This window comes from Grammomys surdaster, unplaced genomic scaffold (assembly GCF_004785775.1).
Source record: "Grammomys surdaster isolate TR1022 unplaced genomic scaffold, NIH_TR_1.0 125846, whole genome shotgun sequence".
Lineage (NCBI taxonomy): Eukaryota > Metazoa > Chordata > Mammalia > Rodentia > Muridae > Grammomys > Grammomys surdaster.
Genome location: NW_021620672.1, coordinates 2,673,270 through 2,698,457, shown reverse-complemented (window position 1 = coordinate 2,698,457; position 25,188 = coordinate 2,673,270). Strand labels below are relative to the sequence as shown.

General features: G+C 49.4%; 2 protein-coding genes across 2 annotated transcripts; one reads left to right on the top strand and one right to left on the bottom strand.

Moving 5' to 3' along the window:
- The first annotated feature begins 1,744 nt into the window (after positions 1–1,744).
- On the top strand, positions 1,745–4,887 carry LOC114640613 (alkaline phosphatase, germ cell type). The gene is made up of 11 exons (XM_028789571.1): positions 1,745–1,921; positions 2,005–2,121; positions 2,223–2,338; positions 2,481–2,655; positions 2,729–2,901; positions 3,128–3,262; positions 3,367–3,439; positions 3,546–3,680; positions 3,763–3,954; positions 4,063–4,179; positions 4,261–4,887. Exons 1-11 carry the CDS (start codon positions 1,858–1,860, stop codon positions 4,551–4,553), a joined length of 1,590 nt encoding a protein of 529 aa, XP_028645404.1. The 5' UTR covers positions 1,745–1,857; the 3' UTR covers positions 4,554–4,887.
- A 10,258-nt stretch (positions 4,888–15,145) lies between these two features.
- LOC114640614 (alkaline phosphatase, germ cell type-like) lies at positions 15,146–18,126 on the bottom strand. The gene is made up of 11 exons (XM_028789572.1): positions 18,060–18,126; positions 17,859–17,975; positions 17,637–17,752; positions 17,299–17,473; positions 16,899–17,071; positions 16,542–16,676; positions 16,375–16,447; positions 16,130–16,264; positions 15,853–16,044; positions 15,523–15,642; positions 15,146–15,438 (listed from the first exon to the last, which is right to left on the bottom strand). Exons 1-11 carry the CDS (start codon positions 18,124–18,126, stop codon positions 15,146–15,148), a joined length of 1,596 nt encoding a protein of 531 aa, XP_028645405.1.
- Between the last annotated feature and the right edge of the window lie 7,062 nt (positions 18,127–25,188).

Sequence of the window (25,188 nt, the reverse complement as noted above, 5' to 3'; positions counted from 1 at the left end):
TGCCTCTGCCTCTACTTCCCCAGTGTGGGATTGAGGTGTTGGGTTTAGAGGACGGGGATTAAAGGTTACACCACCCTGCCCAGCTCCAGTTTGGGTTTTTGAAGCAAACCCTGACATAGCCCAGGCTGCCCTCCAATCATAGCCCTCTGCTTCCCCTCTCCACCTCTGGGATTTCAGAAGCCGGCTGCCAGTCTGCCATACCTCCTTCTCCTTTTCTGAGTTTTTGTTTATATTTTGACATGGTCTTATGATTCTCTAAAAAAAAAAAAAAGACTTTGAATTACTAATTCTCCTGCCTCTCCCTCCCTCTTCCTCCTCTTGTTTCTTTAGAAGCAGGGTTTGTCTGTGTAGCCTTAGCTGACCCTCTGCCTCTGTCTCTTGAGTGCTGGGATTAAAGGCATATGTAGTCATGCCAGGTATGCACCCGTATCTCAAGTGCTGGGATTACAAATGTGACCCTGCACACACACAAACACACACACACACACACACACACACACACACACACACACACACACATTGGTTTCCGGGACCAGATCTGTAATTCATGTGTGCCACATGTGAGCCCACTTATCTCTTTATTTATTTATTTGAGATAAAGCCTCCCAGTTGCCCCACCTGCCCTGGGAATCACTTTGTAGATCAGGCTGGCCTTGAAGTCACACAGATCCACCCACCCTTTCCTCCTAAGGGATGGAATTAAAGGAATGTGCCACCAAGTCTGGCTTGATGGATTAGGTTTTTGTTGCTGTTTTGTTTTTATTGTTATTGTTCGTTTTGAGGGGTGGGGTTTAAGACAGGGTTTTTCTGTGTAGGTTTGTGTAGCGGGAACTCACTGTGTAGACCAGACTGTCCTTGAACTCCTGGGGATCTACCTGCCTCTGCCCCTGGGGTGCTATGATTAAAGGTGTGTCCAGCTATTTGGTTGCTGTTGAATCAATATAGTTTCTTTGTAGCACATGCTAACCCTAAATCTTCCTGCCATGACTCAAAAAACCTGGCTTACAGGCTTGGATTATCACACCTATCTGGATCACATTTCTCTCACCCACTTATCCATCAGTGGTCACATGGTTTGACCCCATACCTTTTGGACACTGTGAGCATAGCCTACCTCCAGACTCTAAGAACCTTATGGTTTCTTATCCTAGGCAACACCCACAGAAGTGTTCAGGGTCTGTGCGGAACACTCATGATGGCATCCTACCACCTTCCCAAGAGAATCCAAGTCAACATCAAACAAGGGGAAAGCCCATCTACCTGTTCCTGAGGAAGACTCAGGCCTTGTCCGACTTGGCTCAGGATCTTGCACAGCCTCCAGTCTGACTGCATTCAAAACACACTCAAAAGTACCTGTCATGTAAATGAGGTTCTATAGGACCCATCAGCCCCGTCTTCCCAATGCAATATTCCTCCTGGCCAGTCCTCCTGGTTACCTGCCCTGAGTCAGGGGAGAGGCAACTGGAGGCAAGTCTCACTGGAACAAAGAGAGATGGATGTCCATGGGAGGATTGGTGACCACTGCAGCCTAAGATTGTGGGTCTTCACTCAGACAGTAGTCTCCAGCCTCCCACCAAATGTGTGGGAGATGCCTGGGACCCACCCCCAGCTGCAGATTCAGGATGTTGGCCTGGACTTCCATACTCTGGCAACTTCTTACAGCCTGACAAGCTTCAATTCACAGGGTAGGGTGGGGCCAGGGTAGCGCCTAAGGATTAGGGAGGGACTCTGAACCTTCAGGCAAGAACTAAGTCTTTGCCTATTTAAGAAGAGCTAGTCAGGGCCTCCGCTAGTGTCGTAGTGTGTGTTGCAGATCCTTCACCTGCCGTCCTTGCAGACCCGCACCCTGCCATAGCAATGTGGGAAGTCTGCTTGCTGCTGCTGGGCCTTGCCCTCCAGGTGTCCCCGAGCGTCATCCCAGGTAATGAGGCTTCTTCAGGTGTCTGCTGGTTTTGTACTTGTGGGTCTTCAGTCTGACCCTGCCTTTGCTCTTTTCTTCACCAGTGGAGGAGGAGAACCCGGCCTTCTGGAACCAGAAGGCAGCTGGGGCCCTGGAGGCCGCCAAGAAGCTTCAGCCCATTCAGACATCAGCCAAGAACCTCATCATCCTCATGGGAGATGGTGAGTGTGTGAGGCCTGGCTACCCTGGGACTCTTGTACGCCAGGCACTAGGCCCCTGGTGGGCCTAGGGGATTACCCCTGATTATGCTCTGCTCCTTCAGGGATGGGGGTGTCCACAGTAACTGCTACCCGGATCCTAAAGGGACAGCAGCAAGGCCATCTGGGACCCGAGACACAACTAGCCATGGACCGATTCCCACACATGGCTCTGTCCAAGGTGAGCTTAGAACCTCCTGAGTCTTCACAGCGGGTGGCAAGAGCTGGTGTAGCTGGAAGGTACTGGGGAAGAATCCAGAATCCCAGGAAAAGACAAGGACTAATGTCTACCAGCAGATTGAGCTGAGAGTGTCTCTCCCCAGACATACAACACAGACAAGCAGGTCCCGGACAGCGCAGGCACAGGCACTGCCTTTCTCTGTGGGGTCAAAACCAATATGAAGGTCATCGGCTTGAGTGCGGCTGCTCGATTTAACCAGTGCAATACAACGTGGGGCAATGAGGTCGTCTCCGTAATGCACCGTGCTAAGAAAGCAGGTAGGTTGGGACAGGGTCGAAGGACCTGGACAGACCTGGGGGGGGCCTGGGTGGCTCACGTGACTTTCTGCAGGAAAGTCTGTGGGAGTGGTGACAACCACGTCGGTGCAGCACGCCTCTCCAGCCAGCACCTACGCACACACCGTGAACCGTAATTGGTACTCGGATGCACAAATGCCCGCGTCAGCACTGCGGGACGGCTGCAAGGACATCGCTATACAGCTCATCTCCAACACGGACATTGATGTGAGCCCCAAGAGTGAGGGAGAGGGCTGCATTGAGGGGTCACTCACTGAAGTCAATGCAGCCTACAGTCTGAGATAGGCACCCTCCAGGGTATCTGAGTGGTGGGTTGGGGGTGGGTAGAGAAGGTGCAGTCCAAAGAGAGTCCTACCCTCAGACCTGCTGGGACCAGATGCTGTCAGGAGGGAACAGAAGATCAGTCAGGTCTCAAGCTCACCTCTGATCACAGGTGATCCTCGGTGGTGGCCGCAAGTTCATGTTTCCCAAGGGGACACCAGACCAGGAATATCCTACTGACACTGAGCAGGCTGGAACCAGGCTGGATGGACGTGACCTAGTTCAAGAGTGGCTGGCAAAGCACCAGGTACTGGGGGTGGGGGTGGGGGAGCACTAGGGCAAAAGACAGAGCAGGAATTAGGGCTGTGCATTTCAAGGTATGTACTTAGTGGACTGGCTGTGTCCCTGCAGGGGGCCCGGTATGTTTGGAACAGCACGGAACTCTTTCAGGCATCCCGGGACAAAGCAGTGACTCACCTCATGGGTAATGGTCCATTTCCTACCATGTCATTTTTAGAAGGACTTCACTGAATATCTGTGTGTCATGATCCAGCTACACAGCCTGAGATCTGTGTGTTTGTGTCCCTCAGGCCTCTTTGAACCTAACGACATGAAATATGACATCTACCGAGACCCTACTATGGACCCTTCCCTGGCCGAGATGACAGAGGTGGCTGTGCGCATGCTCAGTAGGAACCCCAAAGGCTTCTATCTCTTTGTGGAAGGTGAGTGGTCCAGCCTGGCACAGAGGAGGAGACAGGGGTCCAGCACAGGCTCAAACGTCTCCCCATCCCTGGTTTCCTGCAGGGGGCCGCATCGACCATGGCCACCATGAAACTGTAGCCTACCGTGCACTGACTGAGGCTGTCATGTTCGACTCAGCCGTTGACAAGGCAGACAAGCTCACCAGTGAGAAGGACACGATGATCCTCGTCACTGCTGACCACTCTCACGTCTTCTCGTTTGGTGGTTACACACAGAGAGGGGCCTCCATCTTCGGTAGGTGTTGAGCAGGCAGTGGCAGATACTGTTGCCTTTGGGGATCTGGTGACGAGATGATTCAGCAGCAGCTCACTTTGAAAAACAGGTCATTCCCTCTCCCTGCAGGGTTGGCTCCCTTTAAGGCTGACGATGGCAAATCCTTTACCGCGATACTATATGGCAACGGTCCCGGCTACAAGCTCCATAATGGCGCCCGGGCTGATGTCACAGAAGAAGAGAGCAGTAAGTTCAGTGTGGGGTTGTCAACATGAGAGTGTTTATTATGGAGGTGGAGGACCTTCTCTGAACACCCGTTCTTGGCAGGCAACCCCACCTACCTGCAACAGGCGGCTGTACCCCTGTCGTCAGAGACCCACAGTGGAGAGGACGTGGCCATATTCGCGCGTGGCCCACAGGCGCATCTGGTGCACGGTGTGCAGGAACAGAACTACATCGCGCATGTCATGGCCTTCGCAGCCTGCCTGGAGCCCTACACCGACTGCGGGCTGGCACCCCATGCCGGCCAGAGCAGTGCAGTGAGTCCAGGCTACATCTCCATCCTGCTATGCCTGTTGGCAGGAAAAATGTTGATGCTGATGGTGGCAGCTGAACCCTGACTGGACTGAACTGGACTCCCCTCCACTGTCCCACAGTTGGCTCATTCAGTGCCTTCGGCCAGTATTGTTTTCTGTGCTCTAACTGGAACCCCACTTCTAATCTCAGAACTAACTTGGTTTGTCAGTTCTGCAACTGTACCTTATAGTATAGAGGCCTCTAACCCACTAGGCCTCCTGGCACTTTCCCCCCCGTAGATTTTTGAGACAGGGTCTTGCCTAGAATTCAGTCCACCATCTTAGCCTCAGCTTCCCCAAATCTGGGATTAGGGTGCCTCATCCTGTGTCTGGCTGCCATAAAAATGCAGAGCACTTACCTTCCTGAACCCGCCTTTGTAAATAAATAAAATAAAACCAGTTGTTACACAATGTCAGTAGTACCTGTTTGTCTTCAGCAGCTGGAGGGGTGGTGCCTGAGTGGGCCTGTAAGTGGGCAAACAGTGGTTTGACAGTAGAGGGCCAGCCTCTCACTATGCCAGAGGTGAGATGTGTCAGGGATGGAATGCCACTTCAGCCATCCCCTGACCATGAAGAAGTCCTGGCACCTGTCAATGCCATGTTGGCCAGTAGGAAGGAGGAATGAGAAACCTTGCATTCAGGCCAGCACAGGACAGGCTCAGGTGGCCAACACCAATAAGCACATTTTGTGTCTGTTCCAGAGTGGAGACAGCAAGGTCCCTTGGGTTCCCCAATTGCCACACTCAAGTATTTGACCTCCTGGAGCTCATTGTAGTCTTGGGTCATAGAATGCAGAGTCACTATTGTGCCAGTCAATGCCTTGGGTATCTTGCTTGGTTGGGGGAGTCAGGGCAGAGCCAGTTAAGGAGCTAGAGATCTCCAAGGACCACAACAAAGGCCTGAGGCTTGGTCTCTCTGTACTTGTGAAGGGAGAGAGGTTCCAAGCAGCTACCAGCTCTTGCAAATATGATCACATGATCAGGTCGCTAAACCCCCTTTCCTCCTCACTCTGCGCACACATACACATGCCAGGCTGCAGATCTGGGAGTACTCTAGTTGAAAGCAGGAAAGCACCAGGCATTCAGTCTGCATAGTAGGTCTTCATTGACAGTCCAGTTGTTTTGTCTTTGTCTTTCTTGACCAGTGTCTGCTTTACTAGAGAAACAGTGGAGGCTGAGGCTAGCCTAGTCTACAGAACCTGTTCCAGGACAGTCTGGGCTACAGAGAGAAGGTCTGTCTCAAAAACCTACAGCAAACAAAGCAGAGCTCAACCCAACTTTCAAATTCTAAAAGACTTGTCAGACATCGTCACAACTTCAGAAGGACAGTTGTAAAATGTTAAAGTCCCACCCACTCAGTCTATCCAACATATGAGAAGAGTGCCCTCCACAGGTCAGGCCTTCCACAGGCGGACCTCACTCTCCTCCCTGGAGTAGGGAATTCCCTAGTTGAAAGGAAAGCACTGTACTGAGGGGTTAGAGCCTCTAGAATTCCTGCCAACTCTTGCTTCCTGCCCACCTGAAGGTCTGCCGTTTCACTAAACACTAGTTATTCCGGAAAGCTGCTTGTCCCCTCCTCCCACACTCTGCTCCTCCCTGTAGGGTGCAAGCCCAAAGAGGGAAGGGGGGGGCATCCTCATGAAGACAGTGTTAGTGAGGAGTTTCTGTTGTCCAGGCTCACTGTGAGCTACAAGGTGTTTTTTGTTTGTTTTGCTTTGTCATAGCTGACCACCACATGTAAATGATGCAGACTAGCTGGCTGTGTTCAAATCTGTTGCATTCTCTCTCCCTTCCTCCCAAGGCATCTTTGAGTTCAGTGTCCTCTTTTCTGCTTTCTCCTTAAGATCCCTACATCCAGCCGGGCGGTGGTGGCACACGCCTTTAATCCCAGCACTTGGGAGGCAGAGCCTGGTCTACAGAGTGAGTTCCAGGACAGCCAGGGCTATACAGAGAAACCCTGTCTTGAAAAACAAACAAACAAACAAACAAAATCCCTACATCCTTCCAGAATCTTCTAAAACCAATGGACATGCGGGAAGGTGAACAGAATAAATACCCTCATGAAGTGGAAATTTCTGGTTTCTTTGGAGACTCAGTTGTGCCATGTGATGTGTTTTTGGAAACTGTCTTACGGGAGGATGTCTTGCTGAGAACAGACACGTGGTGTTTTTCTGGAAACAGCCTGGACAAAGGGCGTGTGATGTCTTGCTGGAACAGATGCTAGAGAAGACAGGTGATGTTTGAAAAGGGTGTAAGTATAGCCCAACAGACAGTAGACAACAGTGTGGCATTGGTTTGCCTTGCCACCGTTTACGGGTCTTCCTTGAGCTTTGCTGATGCTGGTCTTTGCTGATGATGCTGTGGCACTGGTTCACCTTGCCTTCTTCTCTGATCATTGCTTGTTGTGACTTTGTAGAGAGAAATGCAACAAGGAACTCAGACCTATTGGCAGAGCCTTGTGGTTTCTATTGGACCAAACTGCTGTTACTGATTCCTGAATAGTGTTTGTGAGTGGATTGAGCTACTGGTACTGATTCATGTGAACTGAACTGCTGATATCCTGACAGAAAAGATGGGAATTGCCCCCAAAGAACTATATTTTAAACAGGTCCATGTAGCCCTTTGCCCTATTAACCTTTCCTTTCCACTACCTCTGGTGGGTTGTAGGCTAGAAGGAAGGTTAACTCATTTAAGAACGCTTATAAAAGTAGGTTTTGAAAAATCAAAGCCTACACCCTCAGATGGCAGATTTGCTGGGCACCTCAGAAGCACAGTGAGCCCCACCCATTAGACACAGGAGCATCATGGGGGGAAGTCTAGAGAGCATTATCCAGCATGTGCATTCTGGGATGTAGCTGGAAACCCAGGCTGCATGTATCAGTCTGCTCAAAATAATGCTTCTGCTTCCTTTCCTTTTGTTTTTGAGATAGGGTTTCTCTGCATATCCCTGGCTATCCCTGGAACTCCCTCTGTAGATCAAACTGTCCTCAAAACTCAGAGATCCCTGGAGAGCTGGGATTAAAAGCATGCATCTCCACCACCCAGCCAAAGTGACCTTTAAATAGCCAAACATTGAAAACAGTGGCAGAACTTGATCAATGGGACAGGGATAAAAACAGTATTTCTAGCTGGGTGGTGGTGGCACACACCTTTAATCCTAGCACCTGGGAGGTAGAAGCAGGTGGATCTCTGTGAGTTCTAGACCAGCCTATGGAGCGAGTTCAAGGACAGCCATGGCTACACAGAGAGAACACATCTGGTGGGGGGGGGAGAGAGTATTTCCATAAGTAGGAAGCTATGCAGCAAAAATGAGTGATAGCATGTTTATTAAATGTAAGGCACACCTTGAAGTTAAGTTTTAGACCACTTAAATAAATAAATAAATAAATAAACAAATAAATAAATGGAACTTAAGAGGAATAAAGAGAGTTGGGTGGTGGTGGCACACGCCTTATATCCCAGCACTTGGGAGGCAAAGGCAGGCAGATTTCTGAGTTCGAGGCCAGCCTGGTCTACAGAGTAAGTTCCAGGACAGCCAGGACTATATAGAGAAACCCTGTCTTGAAAAAAAAAAAAAGAAAAAAGAAAAACAAGCAAACAAACAAAACCACAAAAGGGTCTGAAAAAGTATGTTACGGAGCCAGCAAGATGGCTCAGCAGGTAAACCACCTGCTTGAACCTGAAGCCCTGAGTTCTATGAGAGTCAACTCCTGAGACCTCTGACCTCTGACTTGCACACTCTGGCAGCTACGGCCCAGGTGCACATGCACACAGAGAATATAAGTAATAAATCAATGTAAAAGAAAGTGTCACAGCTAAGAACTATTGATAACCACAGGTGTGGTAGCTCCTACCTGAACTGCAGCACACAGGAGCCTGAGGCAGCCCAGACTTCATGGTGAGTCCAGGTCAGTCTAGGTTACAGAGCAAGACTCTGTCTCAAGGGGAAAAAAAAATATCTGGGGACCACTGGATGTGGAGCCACACACCTGCGCTTTCTCCAGACTCAGGAAGCAGAGGGAGCAGGAGGCAGAGCCCGAACTCAGTTTGTGCTACAAGGAGAACTTGCTGGAAATATACAGGGGCCCTCAGCCTTTAGCACATTGTAACCTGCCTGTTGGGGTGTGGTTTTCATAGCTGCTAACCCATGGAAGGGGATGGGGGGATAGGGTGACTAAAGGTTGAAATGGCTGTGGCAGCTTCTTCAGATAGCTTAACAGCTATGTGGTTCCTATGTCCACTGACTTTTTTTTTTGGTTGTTGTTGTTTTTCGAGACAGGATTTCTCTGTGTAGCTCTGGCTGTCCTGGAACTCACTCTGTAGACCAGGCTCGCCTGGAACTCAGAAATCCGCCTGCCTCTGCATCCCAAGTGCTGGGATTGAAGGTGTGCACTACCACTGCCTGGCATGTCCACTGACTCTTACACACACACACACACACACACACATCAGTATGTCATGCCATTTGGTGGCATTTTACCTACAGTAGAACGAACACTCTTCAAAATCAAGGGCTAAGAATATATTGTGGTTCTGTAGTGTCCTAAAGCCCCAGGTTAGACTCCCAGAACAAACAGGTAAAGTGGGTGTGTGTGTGTGGTGGTGGGGACTGACCTTGGGATCTACCTGACAGAGTACTCAGTGAAAATCCCCAGGAAGATGCTGGTAGGTCAATCCAGAGTGTCCCAGCCTCCGGAACACCAGGTCAGCACATTGTCATTTCTCGTAAGTTCTCCAGACTCAGCTATTTGTATCCGAGTTCTAAGAAAGGACTGAGAGAGGCCGTGGTGCTAGCATCTGGGTTCTGACATAGATAAGCCCATGTGGAGAATGTGGAGAATGGCTTTGCTTTCAGTTTGCCTGATTGAAATATACTTGCCCTCTACTCATGGCTGATGACAGCGGTCTGCCGGTTTGGGTAGTTCTAAGTGGACTTGTGGTTGACAGTCCTGAGGGAGGGAAGGGACACGTGGGTGGAGTGACAGGAGGCCATGCCCTGAGCTTTAGAACAAAGAGGCAAGCCTTGGAATCACAGTGGGCCTGCAAGTCAGGTGCAGGACCACCTTTAAAATAGATGCTCATTCCAAAAGAGTGACCCTGATGAAGCCTCCCAGGTAGGGCCTTGCTCTGGTCCTTCCATCTCCAGAGAGGAACAGGTATTACACTGGAAAACTTGCTAGAGCCTCTGGTTGGGACAAAAAGGAGACAAAACAGAAGAGAAGGAGGTATGGCAGACTGGCAGCCGGCTTCTGAAATCCCAGAGGTGGAGAGGGGAAGCAGAGGGCTATGATTGGAGAGCAGCCTGGGCTATGACAGGGTTTGCTTCAAAAACCCAAACTGGAGCTGGGCAGGGTGGTGTAACCTTTAATCCCCGTCCTTTAAACCCAACACCTCAATCCCACACTGGGGAAGTAGAGGCAGAGGCAAGCCTGGTCTCCATAGTGAAATCCCATTTCAAGACAGACAGACAGGCAGACAGACAGACAGACAGGCAGGCAGGCAGACAGGCAGACAGGCAGACAGGCAGATGAGCAAACACAAACCTCTCCTCACTTAAGCTCTACTTAGGGAGGCTCTCCCACAGCCACCCCCTCCTCTACTCATGTCTCATCACACCCGGGCCACAGGCTGCTCCCCAAATCCAGGGCACCTTCACCTGCTGCCCTGAGCATCTGCCTGGCCCACTAAGTCCCTGCTGTGCCTGCTGTGGACTGGAGAAGCTGCGTCTCCGTGTCTGTTGTGGTCTGTGGAGATCTGGTGTGATGCTCTGTGCCTGTGGGCCCAGGCACTCAGGCTGAGGTGGAAGGGACTCTTGAGTTTATCAGCTTAAGACTAGCCTAGACAACAGAGTGACTTCCAGGCTATCCTGGGCTATGTATGGTGAGACACTGTTTCAATAGTAATAATAGTAATAATAATAATAGCAATAATAATGATGACGATGATGATGATCACGATGATGATGATGATGATGATGATGATGATGATGATCACGATGATGATGATGATGACGATGACGGTGATGATGATGATGATGACCTGACAGACTGCTCACCTAGGCTGTGGATTATGGAGCTGAGACTTAAGGGAGAACCAAATTGTTCCTGGGCTATCTTAGGCTCTTGAAAGTCACTTAACCCTTGTTGTTTTGAGATAAGGTGTCACTATGTAGCCCTGGCTGGCCTGAAACTGGCTGTGGAGACAAGGCTGGCCTTGAACTTACAGGGAATTCAGCTGCCTCTTCCCCCCCACGGATCCAGACAACATTTATAGCTGACATCTCTGTTGGCTGCTGGTAAATTTCTGTGGTTGAATCACTCAGCTTAGCTGACCCCTGACCTCCCTAAAGCTGTGAATGTGACCAAGTTCAATGAAAACCTAAGTCCCTGGGTTACAGCCAGGGGCCCCTGAGCCTGATCTGTAATTTTTTTATGTTGAGATAGGGTCTCAATAGGTGGTCCTGGTTGTTTTTGACCTTGCTATGTAGCCCAGGCTGACCTAGGGATTCTCTTACCCCAGTCTCCCAAGTAGCTGGGTTTATGGGCTTGTGCCATTGTGTGAGGTCAGTTCCTCGTTTTTATTTTATTTTATTTTATTTTATTTTATTTTATTTTATTGAGATAGGGCCTCACTCTGAAGCCATGCAGACTTCACAATTAAAACAATTCTTCTGCCTCAGACTCCAAAGTGGTAGAATGAACAGGATACACCTCTGTGTCTGGTTTTGGATAATGATTGTTTTGGGGTTTGCTTTAGTGTTCTTGGTTTTGTAGAGTAAAGGTCTCATGTAGCCCAGGCTAGCTGGGAACTTGTGTGTAGCCCAAGATGACCCTGAACTCCTGATCCTCTGGCTTCCTTCTTCCCAGTGCTTGGATTCAGATAGATGCCACAGCACCCAGTCTGGTTTTGCCTTTGATACAGGGTCTCCTGTAACCCAAGCTGATCTCAGATTCATTACTGAGGTGGGACTACTTTGGAACTCCTGCTCTTCTGCCTCCATCTCTGGAGTACTGGGATGCCGGGCAGATGCTGCCACAGTCCAGCCACAGGTGCGTTTGTTTGATTTGATTTTGGGGTTTTGATATTCTGAGTTTGGGCCTCACATAGCCCAGGCTGCTCTTGATTTTAGTATGTAGCCAAGGACAACCATGAGTTCTGGATCCTTCTGCCTCCACCTCTTGAGGGCCAGGATCATAAGCATATGTCACCATGCCTGGTTTTATTCAGGGCTGGGGATCAAACCAAGGACTTCACACATACCAGACAAACACTTGGACAACTGAACTAGTTCCCGAGCCCACTGGAGAAACTCTGAACAACGTGTGGAGTAGTCCACCGCTTTACACACTGGCCAGCAATACTTAAATGGGCCAGCTTTTGCTGTATCTAAAGTCAAGTTCACAGCCTCAGTGTCAACTGGATTGATGTCATTCGGCCTCTCCCTCTGTGACCCACAGCAATATGTTATCTTTTGTAGGTTGACATAAGGGCCTCATTTTGAATCTGCTATTGCCATTATCTTTGCTATTGTGCTAGGTGTACAGTGTCGAGTACCTCCCATGCTGTTCTTAAAGCAACCCTGACTCCCTCAGCTGAGGTTTGCCCCAGTGTCCTGAAAACTGTCCATGTGTCTGCAAAAGACTGGGGATCAGGTACACATCACCTGTCACCTGTGGTGACCAAAAAGACAGAAGTTGGTACCAGAGACTGAGGTATTGGTATTGCTGTGATAGGCCTGATCATGCTTTTGTTTGGAAGAATGGATGTGAGGACTTTGGATTTGGAAAGTGGTGGAATCCTTTAAGTGGGGCTTAATGGACCATCTTAGTAGGAATGTGGAAGACTTTGTTGCCCACACTGATTTGAACAGTGCAGACCTGGCCCACAAGATTTCAGTGGAGAAGACATGTGGTGTATGGCGTAGAAACTGTTTTTGCATATTTTGGTGAAGAGTCTGCCTGAGGCTAAGGTGAAGAGATTTAGATTAAATCTTGTTGCTTCTCTCTCCTACATGCTTCCTGCCTCCTACAGGACCATTGAGAATATTCAAATAGCATCTGGCTCATGAAGTGAAAACTTAACGGAAAGTCAGTGGTGTTGGATGGTGTTTTGTTAAGGCAAGCACGTGAAGGAAGGTTTCATTGGAGTGGACACAGGTGAAAGACTAAGCCAGACTTGTGAAGGAATGTTTAGACGCAGGGGAAGGGATATTCTGTTAAAGCAAGCACATGAAAGGGCATGTGACGAAGGCCTCTTTGCTTTGCTAATGACACAAGTTTGTTGGTTTGCCTTACATTGAATAGTTGAGCTCCATTTTTTGGTATTCCATAGAGAGAAACTTGCCAACAAATTTCTGGTGGTGTGCTGTGGCTTCTTGCCACTTCCGAAGACTGGGGCTGATTGGCAGAGTGATGTCAGCTGAGACAGACTCCATGTGGAGGCAAGACCTGTGAAGGACACGTGATGTTTGGAAGGAGTATAGATAGGACTCAACAGCCAGTGAAGAAGGCTGAGCGTGGCTTGCTTGCATTGGTAAATGCTTATAGGCCTTCACTAATCTTCACTTTGCTGAGAGTCATGGCTAAGGACTTTTCCAGGTGTTCCTGTTGGCCCTGGTCCCTCCTGCTGATTTGTGCTGAGGCTAAGGTCTGGTTGTCTCTGCTAGGTAGTGCCATCGCTGCTGATTCATGTTTACTATCCCGACTACACCGAACCGGACTGTTGGTATCTCTGTGAGGTGTTTGCAAGTGAATCGACCTGTGCCTGACAATGCAGATGGGGGTTGTTCCAAAGAACCATTTCTAAACAGGTATCCTTTCTTCTCCACTACTTCTGGTGGGTGGTAAGCTAAATGGGAGTTTATAAAGTATTTAAGAACCATCAGTAAAAGCAGTCTTCGAAAAAATTAAAGCTACAAGCCCAGATCTTCCAGAAGGACTTCTCTGAGGACAAGGATGTTGCTGGCAATGAAATATCTGCAGCAGGTGTCCCTGCTCATCCTCCACACCCCGCAGGTGAGGCTGCAGGTCCCCTACTTCTGACTCCCAGCTTCTTGCCTCAGGGTGCCTCTACCAGCATCCTAGAGCTTTCTACTTGGTGACCTTTGAATTCCCATCTCTGCAGGAGGCAGGTGGGAGCACTCAATCATGACTCCAGATCCCCTGGTCACATGTTAGTGCTCATTGCTGCCCTGTAAGAGCCCGGGAAGGTAGAGTCCTCCTGGGATGGTAAGGTGGGAGTCTGGATGTCTCCTAGGGCAGGTGTGACCATAGCTCCTTGCCTTGCCCTGACTATGTAGGGGAAAGCTGACTGGTCTCTCTGCCTATCAGAGGACAATGAAGGTCAACTCTGAGGCAGCCCCTGTGAGTCTGGAGTGAACTGCCTATAGGAAGATGGGAAACTACTGGCCCTGACCCCTTAGGGCCTTTCCTAGTCAGAGCCTGAAACACGTTCTTCTGTGTGTTCTTCTTTTTATACTTTGTCCTTAGCGTGTTACCTGCTCTACCTCTGCAGCCAGCTAAGGGGTGGGGCCTTTGGCAAGAATTGAGCTGTGTGTGGCTGAAATATTTGGCCCTTGCAAACCTGAAGCTCACTGCCAGGAGGTGGAACCCGGAAGCCATGACTCATCTCTTGTATCGGGATGCTCATTCTGGATCTTCCAACATCCCCCCAACTTCCTGCTTCTCTCCCTCACTCAGCCTCCATTTCTCACTTCCTCAACCTGAGCACCCAGCCTTTCTTTCAGCAAAGCATTGCTGGAATTATGCTGGGTGATAGTTCATTGTATTAGTGCAAAATCTCCCAGGAGAATGACGGAAGCACCCTTTGCTTGGACATTAATGTGCAAGCTGGGCCCAGAGGCTCATGTGTGTAATTATAGCACCTGGGAGGTTGTGGCAGGAGGATCATGAGTTTGAGGCCACTGGTGGCAGCTGAGGACTGCCAAAGAGCCATTGTTCATCTCGGCTATGTCAGCCTCTCCAGGCTCTGTTTGGTGTGCTGTGGACACCGAAGCCAAGAAAAAACACCATGCTTTTCTGTTCAGTCCTTGTCCTGTGGGGACACCAAGTGCCTACATGGTCCTCAGGCACAGGCTGAGCTGTGACAGAATGCATGGTGTCACATTTTCTGGGAGCTGGCATCAGTGACAGACACCAGCATGGCATTCCCTTGGTCTGCTGGGTATCCTGAAGGTTGTAACACTGAGGTCTGTTAGAGTCCATGGTGAGTGGCAGGACTTGCAATCTGAGTTATGTCTGAGTCTGGGAACCTGAAGACACAGGGAACCAGAGGGACAGGGGGAGTCTGGAGAATGAGAGCCAGTGTCTTAGTTAGGGTTTTACTGCTGTGAACAGTCACCATGACCAAGGCAACTCTTATAAAGACAACATTTAATTGAGGCTGGCTTACAGGTTCAGAGGTTCAGTCCATTAGCATCAAGGCAGGGAGTATGGTCATGCCCAGGCAAGCATGGTGCAGGAGGAGCTGAGAGTTCTACATCTATATATGAAGGACTTCCTCCAACCAGGCCATACTTCCTAATAGTGCCATTTCCTGGGCCAACCATAGTCAAACCACCACAGTCATGAGCACTAGAGCCCGTGGGGCAGTGGAGGGAAGTCCAGTGCGCTGAGGTAGTCAGGGTTCAGCTGCCACAGTCAGAATCAACATTGTCCCTGCCAACAGGAACAGCAGGGTGGAGGTGTGGCCCCGGCTCGCCACACTGCTCTGGTCAGCAGGGGGCGCCAGCCCACAGTCGGTGTAGGGGTCCAGGCAGGCTGCGAAGGCCATGACATGCGCGATGTAGTTCTGCTCCTGCACACCGTGCACCAGGTGCGCCTGTGGGCCACGCGCGAATATGGCCACGTCCTCCCCACCGTGGGTCTCTGACGACAGGGGTACAGCTGCCTGCTGCCGGTACTTAGGGTCACCTAGGGAAACAAGGTATTTAGGGCAGAAGGCCTTTGACCCCAGTCTTCTCTCAATTTCAAGGGTGGTGGCCCCATAGAACTTACGACTCTCTTTGTCAGTGACATCTGGCCGGGTACCTTTCTCAAGTTTATAGCCGGGACCGTTGCCATATAGGATTGAGGTAAAAGGTCTACCATCTAGAGCATTGAAGGGGGCCCCCAGTCCTGCAGGGAGAGAGAGAGACACTTTGTCACTGCCCTGCCAATATAGACCAAAAATTTTCACCTTTGCCTGACAACTGGCCTATCATCATGAACCCCCTGCAAGGCAGGTACAGTATCTATACACATTTGACAGACAGGGAAACTGAGGCCCAGAGAAATTTCTGCTGTGTGACCAGTACATCTGATACATTTGCCTTGTCCCTGGCCTACCAAAGATAGAGTTCCCTCGAGGTATATAGCCACCAAACGAGAAGACGTGAGAGTGGTCAGCAGTGACGAGGATCATTGTGTCCTTCTCACTGGTGAGCTTGTCCGCCTTGTCAACGGCTGAGTCGAACATGACAGCCTCAGTCAGCGCACGGTAGGCTACAGTTTCATGGTGGCCATGGTCAATGCGGCCCCCTGAAGGAAACCAGGGATGGGGAGATGTTTGAGCCTGTGCTGGACCCCTGTCTCCTCCTCCTCTGTGCCAGGCTGGACCACTCACCTTCCACAAAGAGATAGAAGCCTTTGGGGTTCCTACTGAGCATGCGCACAGCCACCTCTGTCATCTCGGCCAGGGAAGGGTCCATAGTAGGGTCTCGGTAGATGTCATATTTCATGTCGTTAGGTTCAAAGAGGCCTGAGGGACACAAACACACGGATCTCAGGCTGTGTAACTGGGTCATGACACTTACATAGATGTTCAGTGAAGTCCTTCTAAAAATGACATGGTAGGAAATGGACCATTACCCATGAGGTGAGTCACTGCTGAGTCCTGGGAAGCCTGAAAGAGTTCCGTGCGGTTCCAAACATACCGGGCCCCCTGCAGGGACACAGCCAGTCCACTAAGTACATACCTTGAAATGCACAGCCCTGTAATCATGTCTGCTAGCCTTATACCCTGGTGCCCCTGTCACCTGGTGCTTTGCCAGCCACTTCTGTACCAGATTCTGTCCATCCAGCCTGCTTCCGAACTGAGCTCTGATGCCTGAGTACTCAGGGTCTGGTGTCCCCATGGGAAACATGAACTTGCGGCCCCCACCAAGGATCACCTATAATCAGAAGGTCAGGACAGGAGGACTTGGGATTCCTTTGTCTCCTCCCAACAGACAGACCAGGTATGTGGGAAGGACATCTCCTGGGCTGCATGTCAACACTCTCTTTCCTACCCATTCCTCAGATACCACAGAGGACCCAGAGCTCAGGATGTAGGTTGCATAGACTTCAGTGAGTGACCCCTCAATGCAGCCCTCTCCCTCACTCTTGGGGCTCACATCAATGTCCGTGTTGGAAATGAGCTGTATAGCGATGTCCTTGCAGCCATCCCGCAGTGCTGATGCGGGCATTTGTGCATCCGAGTACCAATCACGGTTCACGGTGTGTGCGTAGGTGCCGGCTGGAGAGGCGTGCTGCACCGACGTGGTGGTCACCACTCCCACAGATTTTCCTAGAAATGACAGGAATCGGGTGCTCCAAGCCTGCTCCAGCTCCTTAGCCTGGCACTAACCCACTTGTTTTGTTTGTTTGTTTGTGTGTTTTTGCACAAGTCCTTGCTATGTAGCTCTGGCTGGCCTGGAACTCAGTATGTAGACCAGATTGGTCTTGAAGTCAGATCTGCTGCCTCTGCCTCCCAACGGCTGAGATTAATGGTGTGTACCTCCATGCCCAGCTCACCTGCTTTCTTTGCACGATACATCACTGAGTAGACCTCGTTGCCAAACGTGGTGTTACACTGGTCGAATCGCGCAGCCGCACTCAGGCCGATGGTCTTGTAGTTGGCTTTGACCCCACAGAGGTAGGCGGTGGCCGTGCCTGCACTGTCCGGGACCTGTCTGTCCACGTTGTATGTCTGGGGACAGAGACACTCTCAGCTGGGTGCTACTGGTAGACATTAGACCCTGCTTCCTGGGACATGTCTATCCTGTCCTGGTTGCAAACTTCGGCTCTAGTTCTTTTGGGTTCTTCCTCCTCCAGCCCCCTTTCCCGTCTGAGATATGTGTTCCAGTACTCACCTTGGACAGAGCCATGTATGGGAAGTGGTCCATGGCCAGGGGTGTCTCAGGTCCTAGATGACCTTCCAACTGTCCCTTTAGGATCCTGGTGGCTGTCACTGTGGGCACCCCCATTCCTGAAAAAACAGGATCTGGTCACATCTGAACCCTAGGCTTTCCTGGACCCATAATTGGGTGCCTGGAGCTCGAGGGCCCCAGGGTGGCCAGGACTCACACACTCACCGTCCCCTAAGAAGATGATGAGGTTCTTGGCTGATGTCTGAATGGGCTGTAGCTTTTTGGCAATATCTAGGGCCTCCTTTGCCTTTTGGTTCCAGAAGGTTGGGTTCTTCTCCTCCGCTGGATAAGGGAGAGACCAGAGGCAGATGTCAGCGGAAGGCTGTATTTGTGAGTAGGGATAAGCAGTTAGGGGAATCTTCATACCTGGAATGACACCAAAGGACAGTTGTAGCCTGAGGCCCAGCAGCAGCAGCACCCGGGTTCCCTGCATAGCTGGGACTGGTGGGGGGATGGCAGTAGATGCAGAACAGTTCTTGCTTGAAAAATTCTGTGTCCCTCCCTAATCCTCAGGCTCCTCCCTGACCCCACCCCTCCAGTTCTGGAAAGGAAGCTCTGCTGCCTGAACAGAAGTGGCAGGGTGTGGCTAGGCCAGCCTGGGGGGGGGTGGGTTCAGGGGAGGGCTGACAGATACTGCTCCATGGTTGCCCTCCCCCTTAAGGGTGAGAGGTTGGAAGCCGCTTTCCCCAGGGTGAGAGTGTGTGTCCCATGCTGCTAGGACACTCTCACATGGTCAGGACCTATCACTCTTGTTCCAGAGAACTAGCTGGACTGGGATATGCTCTGGGGTGGGGCTGGAAACACATAGCCTGGGTGCAGGGTTTGGATTCGGCCTTTTGACATCATGAGCCCCGTTGACATGGAAACAAGGTCACAGAGTGGTCTCAGTGGTATGCTCACAATCTTCACACCTGGCTTTGAGGGAGTCAGTTGGGTACCAAGGTCTGCATCCCAGAATGACTATTGCCTAGGTAATATTGGGGCACCATTGATTCATGGCCTGTTTGGTGTCAAAGTTATTAGGGCAGGCTGGGAGAGCCTTGTCTTTGATTTGAGTGTACATTCATAAAGATGATACCAAAACATGCCAGGTTTGAGTGGGTGCAGTACCCTGAGGCAAACTTGAATCTTCCTGAGAAGCAGGCAGGTTTTACTCCTGATCCTGATCCTTACTAAGTTCTCTTAGGCTGGTGGAGGGATGCCAGGGTGAGTGCTCTGTACACACCTTGGGCACATCTGTAGGTGTAGTTTAGGACAAGAAACAGATGGTGCATGCCTCTAATCCCAGCACTTGGGAGGCAGAGGCAGGCAGATCTCTGAGATCAGGGTCAACCTGGTTTACAGAGTGAGTTTGAAGACATCCAGAGAGTCACAGAGAGAAACTCAGGCTGGAAGAGGAGGTGGTGGGGGTTCGGAGGGGAGAGGTAAACCAACCAACCAACCAACCAACCAACCAACCAACCAACCAACAGAAACTATGAGCTTCCTGTAGCCCCGGGGTAGGCTAGGCTCAAAGTATTTCTGTGGTACAGTGATCCCACCTCAGAGTATATTTTGAGAAGAATGCACTGGGTTCAGTATTATCCCAGTGGTCAAGAGGTGTGGGGTCAGGACACATGCCCGCTGATGGATGAGTGGGCCAGAGAAACATGGTCTATAGGTGCAATGAAAGTTTGTTCAACCTTTGAATAGAGGCACACTGGGATGCCCCTTTAGTCCCAGCACTCTGTAGGCCAAGGCAGGCTTCAAGGTCATCCTGTGCTACATACACATAGTCCGGCCCTGTCTAGTTATTTTCCAGTATAAATTCAAGATTATCGTTGACTATCTGGAGAGTTAATTTGAGACCAGATGGGACTTAATGAGATCTTGCCTCAAAAAACAAGACCAATTTTGCCTGGGCGTGCCTTTAATTCTAGTACTCTAGAGGCAGAGGCAGAGGCAGGCTAGCCTCTTTTGAGAATGAGGACAGCCTAGGCTACACAGTACATTGCAAACCAGCCAGGGCTACATAGTGAGAGTCATTCAAAAAAGGTCGGGGGAGAACAACATGTACTTTTTATTTTATTTTGGGCTCCTCAGCATTGAACTTGGGGCCTTTTGGGTAAGTGATGTACTAGAGCTACATCCCCAGCAACCAAATACTGCTACTGCTGTACAATTATCATTATTAATTACTATTATTAACTACTTGGTCTTTTTGAGGCAGGGTCTCATGTAGGCTGACCATTAAGCCCTGATCTTCCTGCCTTTACCTCCTATGTGCTGAGACTGAAGGCATCCCCCCCCCCTTTTAGATGGTAAACTTTATTTCACATAGTTTTTAAGATAACAATTTAAAATTTTTACAAAAGAAAGAACCACCTTCATTTCATTGCTACATGTAGCAGTCCTCCTCCCTCGGCCAGCCCTGGTTCATACCTCCTTACTGCGTGACTCACAGGTTTGACTTGGAACCCCAGGTGTTCCGTTTGTTCACCAGCATCTACCTGCTCCTCCTCAGCCCCCACGATGTCCAGATGCTTCCTGGGAACTGAAACTCTCTGAAGAAGTTACATCTCATGGTAAAGATCCTCTGTTGAAGCCAAGCACGCACAGAGAGACACAGAGTCAATTATTAACTTGAGTAGAAACAGGTACAAACCTTCCAGTTCTGATTTAGGCCTCATGTGGTTAGAGGGTTATTGTTTTTGTTCATTTATATTTTAAACTGGGGTTTATAAATATACTTTTTACTATGAAGGGACCAAAAAAAAAAAGAAAGAAAGAAAGAAAGAAAGAAAGAAAGAAAGAAAAGAGTAGAGGGTAAGGAAACCCTTGAAAATGAAGGCCTACTAAAGTCGGCTTGTGTCCTAACAGACAGTAATAGGACCCAGGGCTTTTCATCTGCTGTGTGAGGTCTTCAGCTGAACTAACATTCCAAGGCAAGACAGAACCAAGAGGCAGCCCCCAGCTAGAACCCCAGCACCCTGGGGTGGTGGAGTGTCACACGTGGAGCTCACTTGTTTTTTCTTTAAATGTAGCAGAATTGGAGTTCATTCCACCAGATGGAGCATTGACCCCTGATGAGACTCCCTGTGAGGCCACCAGTGGTCAAGATGTCAGATACTCTGATATCTCTGTAAGACCCTTGTCCCTGTCCCCTAGAGTCACCCAAAGTAGATGGAGGAGCGTGTGTCTCTTTGTTAGAGTCCGGGAACACTCATGTAGACAGACACAGAACTGTTACTATCCACTTCACATTCTCAGCTTTCATCAGATCATCATTGTAAACATGGATTGAGCCAGATTAATGACAAAATGACCCATAAGTGAGTACAGCGATGTTCAGGGACCCAGCGCACTAGATTAAGAGAGCACAGGATATAGTTAGATTAGATCAGAACTTCCTTAGGCCAAGGGCATTTCTTTTAGTAACAGATCACTCATTTTCATTATGAGGGAAGGTCACTGGAAAGTCTCTGCTTGGAGCCTCAGCTCGCTTAGCCTGACCAGAGGAACTGCCCAGTGCAGAGACAAAATTAGCAACAGATCTAAAAGGGCACAGGTCAGATGTCAGCACTTGAGAGCAAAAGACTCCTCACACAAGGGTGGACTAAACAGCCCCAGGGCAGCCAGCAGGCATAGAAGAATATTGCCCATTGTAGTGCGTTCCCTCCTTTGTGTGTGTGACCCCAAAAGAGAACAAAAAGGTTACTAAAGCAGACAGTAGCTTTATTAGTCAGGGTTTTCAGAGGAACAGAACTTACAGAATGGATCTCTCTCTCTCCCTCTCATATGTGTATGTGTGTATGTGTGTGTGTGTGTGTGTGTGTACATACACGTGCATGAACACACACACACACACGCACACACACACACACACTTTATTAGAATGGTTTACAGAGCCAAGTAGTGGATCCAGCACTTGGGAGGCAGAGACACTTGGATCTCTTAGTTGAAGGCCAGCCTGTTCTACAGAATAAGTCCCAGGATAGCCTGGGCTCACAGGAAACCCTGTCCAAACAAACAAACAAACAAACAAACAAAGAATGGCTTGCAGGCTTTGGTTCAGTGAAGGAATGGACCTGCCAACTACCAGGAAAAGAGAGCAAGCTTTCTTCTTCCATGTCATTTAAATAGGCTGACATCAGATTAAAGGCAGATCTCCCCACCTTAGAAGATCTGGATTAAAAGTAGGCCTTCCCACTTCAAATGACTTAAGAAAATATCCCTCACAGACATACTCAGCCACACAGGTTTTATTTAATTCCAGATGTAGTCAAGTTGACAACCAAGAATAGCCACCGCAGTGCTCTTTTGAAACATGTATGACCCTTGAGATGGTTAACGTTTTCAACCTGATGGGTATTATGTGACTGTCGGGCCGTGGAAGGGCATCTTGGTTCGTGGGTTTGCATGGGCCTGGAACCCCGAGACTGCAGGTGTACACTTGGTCTAATCTCCATTTAACTTGTACGGTCAGTCACGTAAGACATAGATAAAGGGCGTGACTAACAGGCCTCCACCTTGAGAAATTTACATATTAATGAGTTATCTAAAGGGGGCGTAGCTAATTAAGTTATCTCTTTCCAATCCCTCCTCTTTCTCACTCCCCTATATAAGCCAGCTCTCCCCTGGCTCTTGGGGGGAGGGGTGGTGCATACACATCCAGATCCAAATTTCATGCCATGGACAATAAATACAGACTCCACGTGTCTTCCGTGCCTGCCGCCGACAAGCTTTCAGCTTTTAGAACCCTAGAGCTTCTTGAGTATGTGGGAAGCCCTGGGACTCCGCCCCGGCAGGCTGCCTCTGCTGCGGTCCCGGGTCACGGCCATGCCCCTGCGAGATGGACTCCCCCACCCCACCCCACCCCCGTTTGTTTTTTCCCACATGTGACAAGCTCTGGGTACACCTGTGAGGGGTTATGTTGATAACCTCTGAGCATTCCTGAGAGGGATTCGCTTGCTCATAGTAAATGAAACGGGAAGACCATCTGAGTGTAGATGGGTCAGACAGAAGGTCTGAGGGGAAGCTCTTGCTTCTTACCTGCTTGCCTTCACAGTTCAGCTGTGAACTCACGTACCCCTGTTTACAAGTTCATCTCTTCTGTGCTTGAGTTCACGAGTCCTGTTTGTGAGTCCAGCTATCCTGTTGCTACCTGGGCTGCTGCTGGAATGGGTTCTCCTCAGGACCACATTGGGATTGCTGAGGCCTCCAGCCCCATGGGCTAAGTAGCTACCAGTTCCCAGTCTCTCCAGCAAGCAGACAGCTATCTTGTAACCCTCACACAAAGCAGCAGCTGACAGTCTACAGTGATCAATACATTTTGCCTGACTAGGGCTTCAGAGCAGAAGTAATATGGAGGGTAGTAAAGTGGCTTGTCATATGTGTGTGTTGCTCTGCAGTGGAGGGGGTGAATCTTTCCATCCATGGGTGACAGCATAAAGGAAGAATACAGAGTTGAATGAAAAGAGACAGGAAGGTTTCCTCATTCCAGGCTGTGGCCAAGAGACCCTGGGTGATGTTGGTTCAGCAAGAGTAGAAAACGGTGGCCTTGGAACTCAAGAGGTGGTGAGAGGGTTTATAACTTTCCACAGGCCCTATCTGATGCCCTTAGTAGGTCCATAGTTGTGATTTGAATGAGAATGACCCCTATAGGCTCATATATTTGAATACTTGTTGGAACTGTTTGGGAAGGATTAGGAGGTGTGGCCCTGTTAGAGAAAGTGCGTCACAGGGCAGGGGGGTGGGGTGGGTGGGCTTTGAGCTTTCAATCAGCATATAAATGCTCAGCTCCAGAGCCATACCATGACTGCCCGTCCACCATGCCTGCCTCCCGATACGCTCCCACCATGATGGTCACAGACTCAACCTCTGAAACTGTGAACCCCAAATAAAATGCTTTCTTTTATAAGTTGCCGTGGTCATGTCTCCTTAGAGCAATAGAAAAGTAACTAAGACATGGTTACATGTGAGCTCATCTCTATTCCTTTGGGACCAGAAATTCTAAGAGGGGAGCTGAGGGGCAAGAGTGTGAGGCAGGAGCATAGGCTAGGGAAACTAAATCTGAAGAGAAGTGATGAAGACATGGATGTGGAGGGGGAGCTACCAGGAGGTGAGGCAGGACCTAAGCAACTGTCCCAGGACTTGGTCTAAACAATCCAAATCAAATGATGGAAAACTGAAAGGCTGGCTAGTGGCCGAATTTGTGAATGCAGAGTTCTTTCCTTTGTTGAGTGCAGGCTTAATTTCAGTTCCAAAATTCCCCATTACCCAAACTGGAAAAGCTCAAGCTCAGAGGCAGTAGGAGTTTTGAAGGTCTGGACAGGTTAACAGCAGAATCTGAGAATCTCACACACCTGAACTTATGGGGAAACAGAAGGCAGTAGCTTGGAGTCTTTTTGAAAGAGACCAGTTGTCTGCAAAACCCCTCTCCGTTTATCTATGACTAACCTGAGCACTTTCAAGCCCCTCCCCCAGCTGGCTTTGAGAGGACTGGGAAGATCCTGACTGGGATGCAGAAGGGTGGTGCTGTGGGTGATACGGGGAGGGAAGGGGAGGGGAGGGGAGGGGAGGAGAGCCATAAGTCACAAGAATGGTAAGAGGAAGGTTTGAGGACAAGGAAAGGGAGATGTGAGGAGGACAAAGCAGATGTCAGTGCTGAGGAAAGCTCTAACTGATGAAGATGAGGATGAAGGGCGGGAAGAAGTGCAAAGATGGAAAGAGAAAGAAACAGATTAAGATGATTGAAACCCTGGTAGCCTACAAAACCAGAGCGTTTCAGAACTGGTTGGACTGCTCGTGGATTTAGTAGCTGTTTTATGTATGTATGTATGTATGTATGTATGTATGTATGTATGTATGTATGTATTGTTAAGACAGTTCACTTATTTTAAGCCTGGCTATCCTGAAATGTTTTGTTATTTTTTAACAGATCATATGCACTTATGAATTTTATTCATAGGTAAACATATGGAACTGGAAAAAATATATAGTGTTACTCAGGCCCAGAAAGACAGATGCTGTTTCATTCTTACATTTGGCTCTTAGTTTTGATTCTTTAAAATGTGTGCTTACCTTGGAGTGCTTGTGAAGCCAGGAAACTAGGAGGTTTCTCTCTCTCTCTCTCTCTCTCTCTCTCTCTCTCTCTCTCTCTCTCTCTCTCCCTCCCTCCCTCTCTCTCTCTTTTCCCCTCTCTCCCTCTCTCCCTCTCTCTGTCTCTCTGTCTCTCTCTCTGTGTGTGTGTGTGTGTGGTCCCTTAAGGGAGAGCGGATAACAAGACACAGATAAGGGGAAAGCAGAGAGGGTGAATACTTCGAGTGGAAAGGTTTTTGTTTCTTAACATTTAATTTTTAGTTTGTGTGTACAAATGTTTTCCCCGAATGTATCTAAGTGTATGGTGTGTGTATCTGGTACAGGTAGAGGCCAGAAGGGGGTACTGGACTCCCCAGAACTGGAGTTACTATGGCTGTAAGCTGCCAAGTGGGTTCTGGGAAGCAAACCCATGTTC

Coding starts and splice junctions, on each gene's coding strand:
- LOC114640614 (XM_028789572.1), bottom strand. CDS start 18,126: ATGCAGGGAACCCGGGTGCTGCTGCTGCTGGGCCTCAGGCTACAACTG. Junction 17,072..17,298: donor GTATCGTGCAAAGAAAGCAG/GTGAGCTGGGCA, acceptor TGTCATTTCTAG/GAAAATCTGTGGGAGTGGTG. Junction 15,439..15,522: donor TGTCACTGACAAAGAGAGTC/GTAAGTTCTATG, acceptor TTGTTTCCCTAG/GTGACCCTAAGTACCGGCAG.
- LOC114640613 (XM_028789571.1), top strand. CDS start 1,858: ATGTGGGAAGTCTGCTTGCTGCTGCTGGGCCTTGCCCTCCAGGTGTCC. Junction 2,656..2,728: donor GCACCGTGCTAAGAAAGCAG/GTAGGTTGGGAC, acceptor GACTTTCTGCAG/GAAAGTCTGTGGGAGTGGTG. Junction 3,681..3,762: donor CTTCTATCTCTTTGTGGAAG/GTGAGTGGTCCA, acceptor GGTTTCCTGCAG/GGGGCCGCATCGACCATGGC.